Source organism: Salvia splendens, chromosome 18 (assembly GCF_004379255.2).
Source record: "Salvia splendens isolate huo1 chromosome 18, SspV2, whole genome shotgun sequence".
NCBI classification, from domain to species: Eukaryota; Viridiplantae; Streptophyta; class Magnoliopsida; order Lamiales; family Lamiaceae; genus Salvia; species Salvia splendens.
In genome coordinates this window covers 5,447,917-5,458,694 of record NC_056049.1, presented here as the reverse complement: position 1 = coordinate 5,458,694, position 10,778 = coordinate 5,447,917, and the positions used below count along the sequence as shown (strand labels likewise).

At 38.6% G+C, this 10,778-nt stretch overlaps 1 protein-coding gene across 2 annotated transcripts; it reads left to right on the top strand.

The window, feature by feature from the left end:
• Positions 1 to 436: 436 nt before the first annotated feature.
• On the top strand, positions 437 to 9,991 carry LOC121777434 (phospholipase A I-like). 2 transcript variants are annotated; one of them, XM_042174694.1, is made up of 19 exons: positions 437 to 519; positions 715 to 1,498; positions 2,098 to 2,245; positions 2,419 to 2,497; positions 2,911 to 3,064; positions 3,156 to 3,365; positions 3,444 to 3,689; positions 3,779 to 3,941; positions 4,023 to 4,283; positions 4,408 to 4,529; positions 4,869 to 5,030; positions 5,131 to 5,323; positions 5,440 to 5,576; positions 5,752 to 5,890; positions 6,976 to 7,167; positions 7,269 to 7,749; positions 7,845 to 8,061; positions 8,378 to 8,467; positions 9,263 to 9,991. In XM_042174694.1, the coding sequence occupies exons 2-19, from the start codon at positions 863 to 865 to the stop codon at positions 9,710 to 9,712; spliced, it is 4,080 nt and encodes a 1,359-aa protein (XP_042030628.1). In that variant the 5' UTR covers positions 437 to 519; positions 715 to 862; the 3' UTR covers positions 9,713 to 9,991. The 2 variants fall into 2 exon arrangements, with proteins under 2 accessions (XP_042030628.1, XP_042030630.1); XM_042174696.1 differs by having other exon boundaries at positions 445 to 519; positions 754 to 1,498.
• The last annotated feature ends 787 nt before the right edge of the window (positions 9,992 to 10,778 follow it).

The window sequence follows — 10,778 nt, the reverse complement described above, 5'->3', positions numbered from 1 at the left end:
GTTGTAAAATTGAGCTTTTAAAAATTCCTTTGCAACTTGAAAAGATATTTCATTAGTAATTTACAAATCTATATAAGTATGTTCAAATAGAGTTGACATTACATTTTATTCATGTTCACATTGCTGCTGCCCAAATCCATCACATCGTATGTGGGTTTGACACTACCAAGTGTTGCTTGGTAGATGTTACGGACTTATGATGAACTCGAACTCAAGACTTTTGACCTTGGATACTTTATCGGGTAACACAGAAATAAAATACAGTATATATATATATACTCCAATGAAGTTGCAGCGAAAAATGAGTGGGCTTATAAATGGGCCTAGCAGGCTTGTTAAATGGGCTAATCTTCTTTCAATTAAGAAAATCCAACTACATTTTAGATTCTTTTTTATTATTAAAAAAAGGAACCAAAATCCAATTTATGAACCATGACAGCAAAGGAAAAAGAGGAAGAAAAGAATGGAGAGACAGCCTCTCCTCTTTACATCACTACTCTTCCCATTACTCAAAGTTCTGTAAGTGCTTACGTTTCCTCCCCATTTAACTTTCTTCTGTTGTTATTTGCTCCATTTTGCATTTTTTCGTATCTGTATCTACATATACACTAATTGCGTTACAAGTAGATTTTCTAGATATACTCAGAAGCTTCCTCACTAGCAAGTTCGGTAATCTATATCCTCCTATACTTATACGTATCGTACGAAATGCAGACGGCTTTGATCGTAGTGAATTGAATTAATCGATTGCAGAATCAGCCAATCCGCATTGCTGGATCAATTTCGCTGGATCGCGGTGCTACTAATCGAAGCAACTGAAAAGTAAACATTTTGAGGGTAGCATTATCTTAAATCGGCGTCAATGTCGTGGGGACTGGGCTGGAAGCGCCCTACGGAAGTCTTCCACCTCACATTGAGCTACGGCCAGGACGCTGACACTATCGATAACGCATCGCCGAGGTCATCGCTGTCGTCACCCGCCTTATCGGGCTCATCCCCCTCTTCTCAGGAGGATGCATCCGCCGCCGCCTCCACTTCCGCCGCCCCTGTCGCCAGTACCAAATCCAATCAGGATCAGTTAGGGATTAAGATCGAACTGGAGTGGAACGCCGCCGCCGACGAGGATCAAGTGGCTCTCAAGCTGCAATCGCAGGTGATGGTCGCCCTGCCGACGCCGCAGGACACTGTGGAAGTTGAGCTGACGGAGAGGGTGCAAAATGGGGATTCCGAGCTTGATCTGGAGAGCGGTGAAGGCGAGGGAATGGAGACGGTGAGTTTAGAGATGAGGGTGATGAAGAGGAGGGATTCGCTGAAGGGGGTTTTGATGTGGAAAGTGGCGGGATCGGGGCAACAGACTGATGGCGGAATGGGGGTGTTGGTGAAGCTGATGAGGTCGAATTTTGCCAATGGGGTTGCAGATGGGGTGGCTACAGAGTCTGAATGTCCTGATCATTGGCGAAATGTTTCTGTTGTCAGCCTTTGTGGTCTTGGATTATCAGTAAGTGTTTTCTTTGTCAGATACTTAGGATAGCCATGCTTTCTGATCATTCCCATAATTTACGCATCTTTGTACATAATGAATTTGACGCATAATGAATTTACGGATCTTACGCATCTTACTGCATGACATGTAATGTAAAAATGTGTAAGTTTGTTTTTGTTCCAGTGATTATATCTCCTAGTTTTATTTAGTCTTCTCCACTTGTTATCTGCTTGTGTCTGAAAATGCTAATGTTTGTCTTTCTTAGTTTTCAAAGTCTATATCCTTGCAGTATTTGAGAACAGTTTTAACTTTTAACTCTTCTATGTCTCTTTGCTTTGCTTACTAGCGCTACTTTCTGGTCAATCCTGGACATTTCCTTTCTCCCTTTTTCATATTTATTTAAATTTTTGAAGATTGATACGTGCATATGTTTATTGCTACTAGTGGCGGAGTCAGTATGCTTGTATCTCCTTATACTCATTTAATTTACGCATGTTTAAGCCCAGTTATCTTGGAATTCAGTTTTCGATTACTTTTTGTAATCATGTAGGGTGTCTATTCAGAAGAACTTTGACAATGTAATTGCCTATTTACTTGAGTTGTATTATATTCAGGCATTGCCAGTTGAGATAACCCGTCTTCCTCTTCTTGAGAAACTTTATCTTGATAACAACAAGCTGTCAGTTTTGCCACCTGAGCTCGGTGAGCTGAAACACTTGAAAGTTCTTGCTGTAGACTATAACATGCTTGTTTCCGTGCCTGGTAAGAGTTGGATTCTTTTTCTGGTTCCCCCCCCCTTATATGATGGAGGATTAACGTTGGCTACTGCAGCAACTAATCTAGATATAAAAATAAATTATTATGAGATACACGCAATAGCATGACCTAGGAACTTGTCCTAATATCCTTTGTAATCTTTGTTGGGATGCAAGCAGTTGAACTAAGGCAGTGTGCTGGTCTTGTTGAATTGTCCCTGGAACACAACAAGCTGGTTCGCCCTATTCTTGATTTCAGGTCAATTTTTTCACCTTTCGCTTTGTTTGCTTAAGGAATATATTTTGGTGCTTATACTTTTAATGTTCTTTTTTTAATTGGATACATTTACTTCTATTTGTTAACATTGAGATTTCACTTTTTAATCTTAAAACTTAAATCTCTCTATAAAAACCTAGACCCTCTACTTTTCTTTATTTTAAAGCTAGTTAGTCCATTATTATTCATGTAGCACAAGGACCTAGCCTTTAACACAAATGAAAGTATAGGGTGTCACTCATATTTAACATATAGGCTAGTATACGGGCTTAATTCTAACAAATAAAAGTGCACATAAGTAGTACTTTTTTCCATGCTTTATTTATAGAAAATTTCCCTGGTGATATCTTGGATATTTTTCCAAAGCTTAATACTTGTCTTCAGCTCGTTGACAGGGCTATGTCAGAGTTGCATGTATTGAGACTTTTCGGGAACCCCCTTGAATTTCTTCCTGATATTTTGCCACTGAATGAACTTCGACACTTGTCCCTTGCAAATATTCGGATTGTGGCCGATGAGAACTTGGTAACAGTTAATGTACAGATTGAGGTATGATGATGAACCATTCAGTAATTAGTAGCCAAACCAAGTGTAAAGGCTCTTAAGTTGAATTATACCTTCCTTTTCTTGGTTGATTCAGATGGAGAATAGTTCTTATTTTGTTGCTTCTCGGCATAAACTGAGTGCCTTCTTTTCTCTCGTATTCCGTTTTTCTTCTTGCCATCACCCCTTGCTGGCATCTGCTCTTGCTAAGATAATGCAAGATGAGGGAAACCGTGTGGTGGTGGGAAAAGATGAGAATGCAGTACGGCAGCTCATAAGTATGATAAGTAGTGAAAATCAGCATGTGGTATGCTTCCGGTTCATAAATAAATGCAGTAATTTTTGCTAATATGTCTTACTTAAAATTTTATTTTATTTTTGTAAGGTCGAACAAGCTTGCTCTGCACTCTCAAATCTTGCTTCAGATGGTTCAGTAGCAATGGAACTTATGAAATCTGACATCATGCAACCTATTGAGAGAGTGCTGAAATCCACTGGGTCAAGGGAAGTTATCTCTGTCTTACAAGTTATGGTCAAGTTAGCTTTTACATCAGATATTGTAGCTCAGAAAATGCTGACAAAAGAAATTTTGAAGTCACTGAAGTTATTGTGTGCTCACAAGAACCCAGAGGCAAGCTCCACTAGTGTTTCTTTTACGTGTATATTTTCACATCATCTCTTGCCAATGGTTTAGCTCAAAATGAAGGTTTTCTGATTTAGGTCCAAAGGTTAGCGCTGTTTGCTATTGGCAATTTTGCCTTTTGTTTGGAAAACCGACGTGCTCTTGTCACATCAGAAAGTCTGCGCGAACTTCTTCTGCGACTAACAGCTGCATCTGAGCCACGTGTATGTAAAGCTGCAGCCCGTGCTCTTGCAATATTAGGTGTGTTCTTGCAAGAATAATTTAATGATCTAACATAGATTGGGGCAGAGTGTCTTACATCTCTCACATTTGTCATTTTAGGGGAGAATGAGATTCTGCGCCGTGCTATAAAAGCAAGACAGGTTCCCAAGCGAGGATTACGCATACTTACAATGGATGGTGGTGGAATGAAAGGATTGGCGACAGTTAAGATGCTAAGAGAAATCGAGAAGGGCACTGGAAAGCAAATTCATGAGCTTTTTGACCTTATTTGTGGAACATCTACCGGTGGTATGCTTGCTGTTGCTCTTGGAATAAAATTAATGTCCTTGGAAAAGTGTGAAGAAATATACAAAGACCTTGGTAATTTTTCTTTTCTTTTTTTCCCCATAAGGAGCCTCATTTTTTGCTTTTCTCTCTCCCGACCACATTTTATCATTATTATTCTCCTTCTGTCACATAATTAATTTTTCTCTCATTTTTCAAGGTAAACTTGTGTTTGCTGAATCTGTTCATAAGGAAAATGAAGCAGCAACATGGAGAGAAAAACTGGACCAACTTTACAAGAGCTCATCACAGAGTTTCCGCGTTGTAGTTCATGGATCTAAGGTATGTTATACTGCTGTTCTCTTCTCGTCTCTTCCGTTCCTTTAATTTCCAAATTTTGTACAATACTTTTTGGCTATTCAGCCATTTTTTTAGTCCAATGAAAAGACACAATAAAGTATGTTATACTGCTGGTAGTCTCTCTTCTGGTGCTCCATGCCCCTATTTGTAGGTTTTATGGCCCATACATACTTTTGGGAATGGAAGTGTTGGTGGTGGAATGATTCCCCCACACCAAGCAATCCTCTTTTGTCACTCTCATCTATTGTCTCCCAAACCTACATACCAACCACCATTTAGAATTCATCATGAGGTTCCATATTAATTGGATTCTTCTTCCAGCACAGTGCAGATCAGTTCGAGAAGCTACTGAAGGAGATGTGTGCTGAAGAGGATGGAGATCTCCTGATAGAGTCATCTGTTAAAAAGGTTCCCAAAGTTTTTGTTGTGTCTACTCTGGTCAGTGTCGCACCAGCTCAGCCATTTATATTTCGTAATTACCAGGTTTGGTGCTTTCCATTTAGTAGCTGTTAATGGTTGTTCTTCTTGTGTTTGAGGGGATTCTTTTAGTTGCCTTATAATGACTATATCCTCTTAATCGCAGTACCCTGCTGGAACACCAGAGCTTTCTTTTGCAGTTTCTGAGAACTTGATAAGTGGGGTACAAGGAGTTGTGACTACTGGAGCTCAGGTTGGATACAAGAGAAATGCTTTTATTGGAAGTTGCAAGCATCAAGTATGGCAGGCTATAAGAGCGTCATCCGCGGCACCATATTATTTAGATGATTTTTATGATGGTACTTTCCTTTTTTGTGCCTTCTGGGACACTTTTCTTGTCTATTTTGTCCATATGATAGATGGATCTCAACGGAAACTTTCATTGTCTACATTTTCTTAACTTTTTATGCCACAGGTATATATCGCTGGCAAGATGGGGCTATTGTAGCTAATAATCCTACAATTTTTGCCATACGAGAAGCACAACTTTTGTGGCCTGATTCTAAAATTGATTGTTTAGTTTCAATTGGCTGTGGGTCTGTTCCAGCAAAGGTATCAAAGGACTCTCTATTTCCCTTCAGATACTGATATGGATTCCCCCTCTCCCCCCTTTTTCCCCAGCCATTGTAATATTGCTTGCTATTTTCTATGCTTTACTTCTGTCAGATTTGGTTGTGTTGCCTTTCCAGCAATAGGTACTCAGTTCTCTGTTTTTCTGCCCTGTTAGGTTCGCAAAGGTGGCTGGCGCTATTTGGACACTGGACAAGTTTTGATTGATAGTGCTTGCTCTGTTGACCGCGTGGAGGAAACTTTAACTACATTGCTTCCTATGCTGCCAGATGTACAATATTTTCGATTCAATCCAGGTAAAGTTTTAACAGAAGCTTATAGTGCTTTGCTGTTGTAAGGACCACTAAGCAAACTTGTATTTCCCGCTAAAGATTTGAAATATGTGGAGTATTTGAAAAATATAGATTTTTGACATAAATATAGGTCCTCAACTCTTCGCCTAAAGTGCAAAAGTTTATTATTAGATAAAAAGTTCACGACTTATTATCTTTTAAGTCTCTTCTAATGAGTCTACAAATATTATGCCATGTCGCTAAGCTCGATATCAAGGTAGAAATCTCTCTCACTGTAACTTGAGAACTTATTCCCACTTAATATATTGTAGATTGAATATAATCTTGCAATCAAAATATTAGACATCTTATCTTGTGAGTTGTGACAGACAAAATACATGATACTAAGATTTAACACAAATTAGATCTATATGATGGTTCAGGAGAAATATACATATCATCATGAATAAATTCTGTTATTATCAAATACTCCCTCCGTTCCGCGGTAGTGGAGGCGTTTTTTCTTTCGGCACGCGATTTAAGAAAACTATTGTTAAGTGAGTTAAATAAAGGAGGAATAAAGTAGGAAATGAAAAAGGTAGAGATGAAGAGATAATAAAGTAAGAGAGAGTAAAGTAAGTGAGAAAAAATGTGTTGACTTTTGCTATAAAGGGAAATGACTCCACTATTGTGGAACGAACCAAAATGGCAAAATGACTCCACTACTGTGGAACGGAGGGAGTAGTTTGTGACTGCCACTCTGCCACTATTGTGTTTAGAAGGGTACAAGAATAAATTGGATAAAACAAGTTCTGGACAGGCAGCAGATAAAAGAGAGATGAAATATTAGAAAGAAAGGTTCCTGATTCATTTCATGTACTTCTAATGCTGATGTAACTTTGTTAGTACAAGCAAAACTTAATTTGAAATATTGAGGAGCATATATAATCTATAATTTAATCAATTGAACTTGAATCATTTCTGGCTAATTATGGATCCATTCTTCTTTCAGAGTTCGAAATACCTGAGTAACGCACATATTTTTTTTTCAGGACTATGCCCCACTTATTTTGTTTAATAGTTATCCCTAAGTATGATTGCTTGTACAGTTGATGAACGTTGTGACATGGAACTCGATGAGACTGATCCAGCAGTCTGGTTAAAGTTAGAGGGCGCTACAGATGAGTACATTAAGAATAATTCTATGTCATTCAAGGATCTCACTGAAAGATTGCTCGAGAGTACTCTTGATGATAAATTTTCAGATAGTGTTAAGTCTCGGCAGATTTTCAGAGCAAATGGTACTAGTCTCCTTTTACTCCGAATCATTATTTAGTTTCTTCCCTCAAATTTTGAGTTGATTCTATAAATGATTGAGCTGGTTTTTTTGTATGTGTGATAGTGTCAAATGATAACACTGCCTGTTTGGGCTGGAGACGTGGTGTACTTCTTATAGAGGCTTCAAATAGTCCCGATTCTGGTAGAGTTTTTCACCATGCACGAACACTTGAGACATTTTGTGGTAGTAATGGGATAAAATTATCACTTGTCAATGGGGCATTTGGGACCATGAAGGCTGCTCCAGGATCTGCACTTCCAACTCTATTTACATCACCTTTGTTCACTGGAAGCTTCCCATCAAGTCCTCTAGTTTACAGTCCTGACATGGGCCCCCAGCAGGTGGGTAGAATTGATTTAGTCCCACCTTTGAGCTTAGATGGAGTCCATTCTGCAAAATCAACTGCTTCACCCCCTGAGTCTCCCCCTAAGAGGAGACAGCTTGCGGTGCCTATTCTATCATTGCATGAGAAAATACAAAATTCACCACAGGTTGGAGTAATTCATTTGGCACTGCAAAATGACACAAGAGGCTCCATTTTATGGTATGGTTTATAACCCATCATTACTTCTTTATAATACAGTTTCATCTTGTTGGATTCATTGTTAAATCTTTTTTTTTTCTTCCTTTTTGAATTAGTTGGCAGAATGATGTATTTGTGGTAGCAGAACCTGGAGAATTAGCAGAGAAGTTTCTGCAGAATGTGAAATACAGCTTGCTATCAATGATGAAGGGAAGGAAGAGGAATTATACATCAGTAATTTCCAACATCTCAACTGTTGCTGATCTTGTTTCTTGTAGGCCATACTTCCAGATTGGGGGTGTGGTCCACAGATATATAGGGCGCCAAACACAGGTAGATCCACTATTTCTTTGTATTACATACTCCCTCCGTTCACGAAAAATAGAGCACATTTGCCATTTTTGGTTGTCCACAAAAAATAGAACACATTTAAAAAGGGAAAGTTTTCAACAACTTCTCTCTTACTTTTTTCCCTATCTCTTACTAATAATATGGACCACACATTCCACTAACACTACTTCCCTCTTACTTTACCAATTCCATATTAAAACCCGTGCCATTCACAATGTGTCCTATATTTTGTGGACGGAGGGAGTATTATTTTTCACTTGGATGAAAATTTTGATATGTTTGGTATGATATTGTGAAGGTCATGGAAGATGATCAAGAAATTGGTGCTTACATGTTCCGCAGAACTGTTCCTTCCATGCACTTGACTCCAGAAGATGTCCGTTGTATGGTATGTGTACAGATCTTTCTGTTATGGTAGCTTGCTAATGAGTAATAAAAATTTATTTTGAGTCGTTTATCTAGGCTGCCATTGTTAAATGGAGGATGATAATACGAGCTAAGATAACTTTTAATATTATTATGCACTTCTTAATTTATTTTCTTTCTTCACTCTATAGAGCTGGTAAATTAGTAATATTAAGTCTTGCTTGATTTCATCCTCTGATGGAAGCTTCTAGAAATGTTGGGGTTACTAAAAATTTAAGCACTCTTGATCTCTTTTAAGTCTATAAGATGTTTGATAACTTTGTTGTAAAAATTTCCTTGGTAAATTTACTTAAAAAGTTGTTGGGTCCAATCAAACATTTAAACTCTTGAACTTTAAAAATCAGTTCATCTTTGGACCCTCCTCCATTATCCCTCCTGTTAATGTCCTTGAGGTCTGTCCAACAGATGTCACATTTATGTCGTTAGAGCATATACCTGGCCAAAACATTGGAAAATCCCGAATTTGGTCGACTCCCTTAGAACTTAAACCCTAAATTGCAAATTTGCCAACTTTCTAAAATCTCTTCATTTCGAAAAAAATGAAGGTAATACCTAGAATCGCTTTTGTCAGAAACTTCAACATTGTCTAGATGAGGTTGTCCCTCGAAGAGTGTTTTTCCAAGAACCGGTTTTACAATTGTCCAACACAAGGGGCTCTTGATTGCAGAAAATATGCATAGATTCTGTGACATTAATATGTCGAATTGTTAAGTACGGAGTACAAGAATGCCATGATGCTGACTTGTGTATCTTGCAGGTTGGATCTTGGAGGGACAGAATTATAATTTTCACAGGAGGGATATATGGTCCTACACGAGCTTTGACGAAAGCATTCCTTGATTCCGGTGCCAAAGCTGTGATATGCCCTTCTGCTGAGCCTGAAGAATTGCAGCTGACATCATTTTATGGGGCAGGTGAGTTTAGTAGTTATGAGAATGGCAAGTTTGAGATTGGATTCGACGAAGGAGAAGAGGACGACCCTGAACCCTCCAGTCCAGTAAGTGATTGGGAAGACAGCGACCCTGACAAAAATGGGGAGCAGCCGATGAGTTTATGGGACGACGATGAGAAGGAACTGTGTCAATTTGTGAGCAAGTTGTACGAATCAATGTATGAGGGTGGTGCCAGAGTTGATGTTGCTCTAAAACGTGTGCTTGCGTCGCATAGGAGCCTCAGATATTCTTGCCACCTTCCGAGCAATCTGTAGATGGGAGAGGGTACGGTACTGTTGCTGTTTGCCGTCGAAGGTATCGACTCCCATCTTTCTTGTAATACTCTGTACTGTACATACTCAACTATATTAGAGGAGAATATTATACAAGGAAAATAGACCGCAACTTAGAGAGAATAAAAGAAGATTAAACAAAGAGGAAATGCACATTTTTGAGTTATAATACTAATAAAAATTTATAGAGCTGACTTTTTTGTGATCAAAAAATTTACAGGTATGGGTATGCTTAATTTGTGGAATATGGTAGTTGAAAAATGGAACAATGTGATAGATCTTAGTATTACAATTACTACAAAATCCAAAATTTCGATTATACTATGAAAAGGGGAAATTACAATTACAATTACAATTTGAATAGTTACATTTACTATAAGTTAAATCAAATAATCCAACTAATTAAAAATCAACATCATGCAGAAAGCACTTGCCAATTATGTAATGAAACTCAAGAAATGTTGCCACTTTCTCGCCAAGGACAACCCTATGACTAAAATGTGGTGTCTTTCATAGAAACTAATGGAAGAAGAAATAATGCCATTTTCCTAAGAGTGAACTGCTTCAAAGGGCCCTGACTTTTCGCCTTGTAACATCAGAGGCCCCTTACTTTTAAAAATACCACCACAGGGATCTGACAAAACATATAATCCCAAATCGTGTTTTTTCGGACCATTAGACCCTTAGGGCCTGTAAGGGCAAAATCGGGCTTTTGCATGGCCGTCAGTGCTGTGTCAGCTGTAGCACTGTTGACGGGACATCGAATTGCAATTGGTGTGACAGGTTGCATTGCTTGTTGTCCCCTATTATTTTCACACGCATGAATTGCAATCGGACCTGCATTGAAATTTCACAAATTTTTGCCATTCCAAAACATTTCGCCAGGCTTCTCTATATTTTTTCCCTCCAATTCCACCTTCACTTCATCAATTTGTCATTTCGCCAAAATAATTAGCCTCTGCCTATCGCCTCTGCCTTTCACGCCATTTTAATCATTTTCATCAATGGCTCCAAAACGGAGACGAAGTGCTGCTGGAGCGTCCTCCGC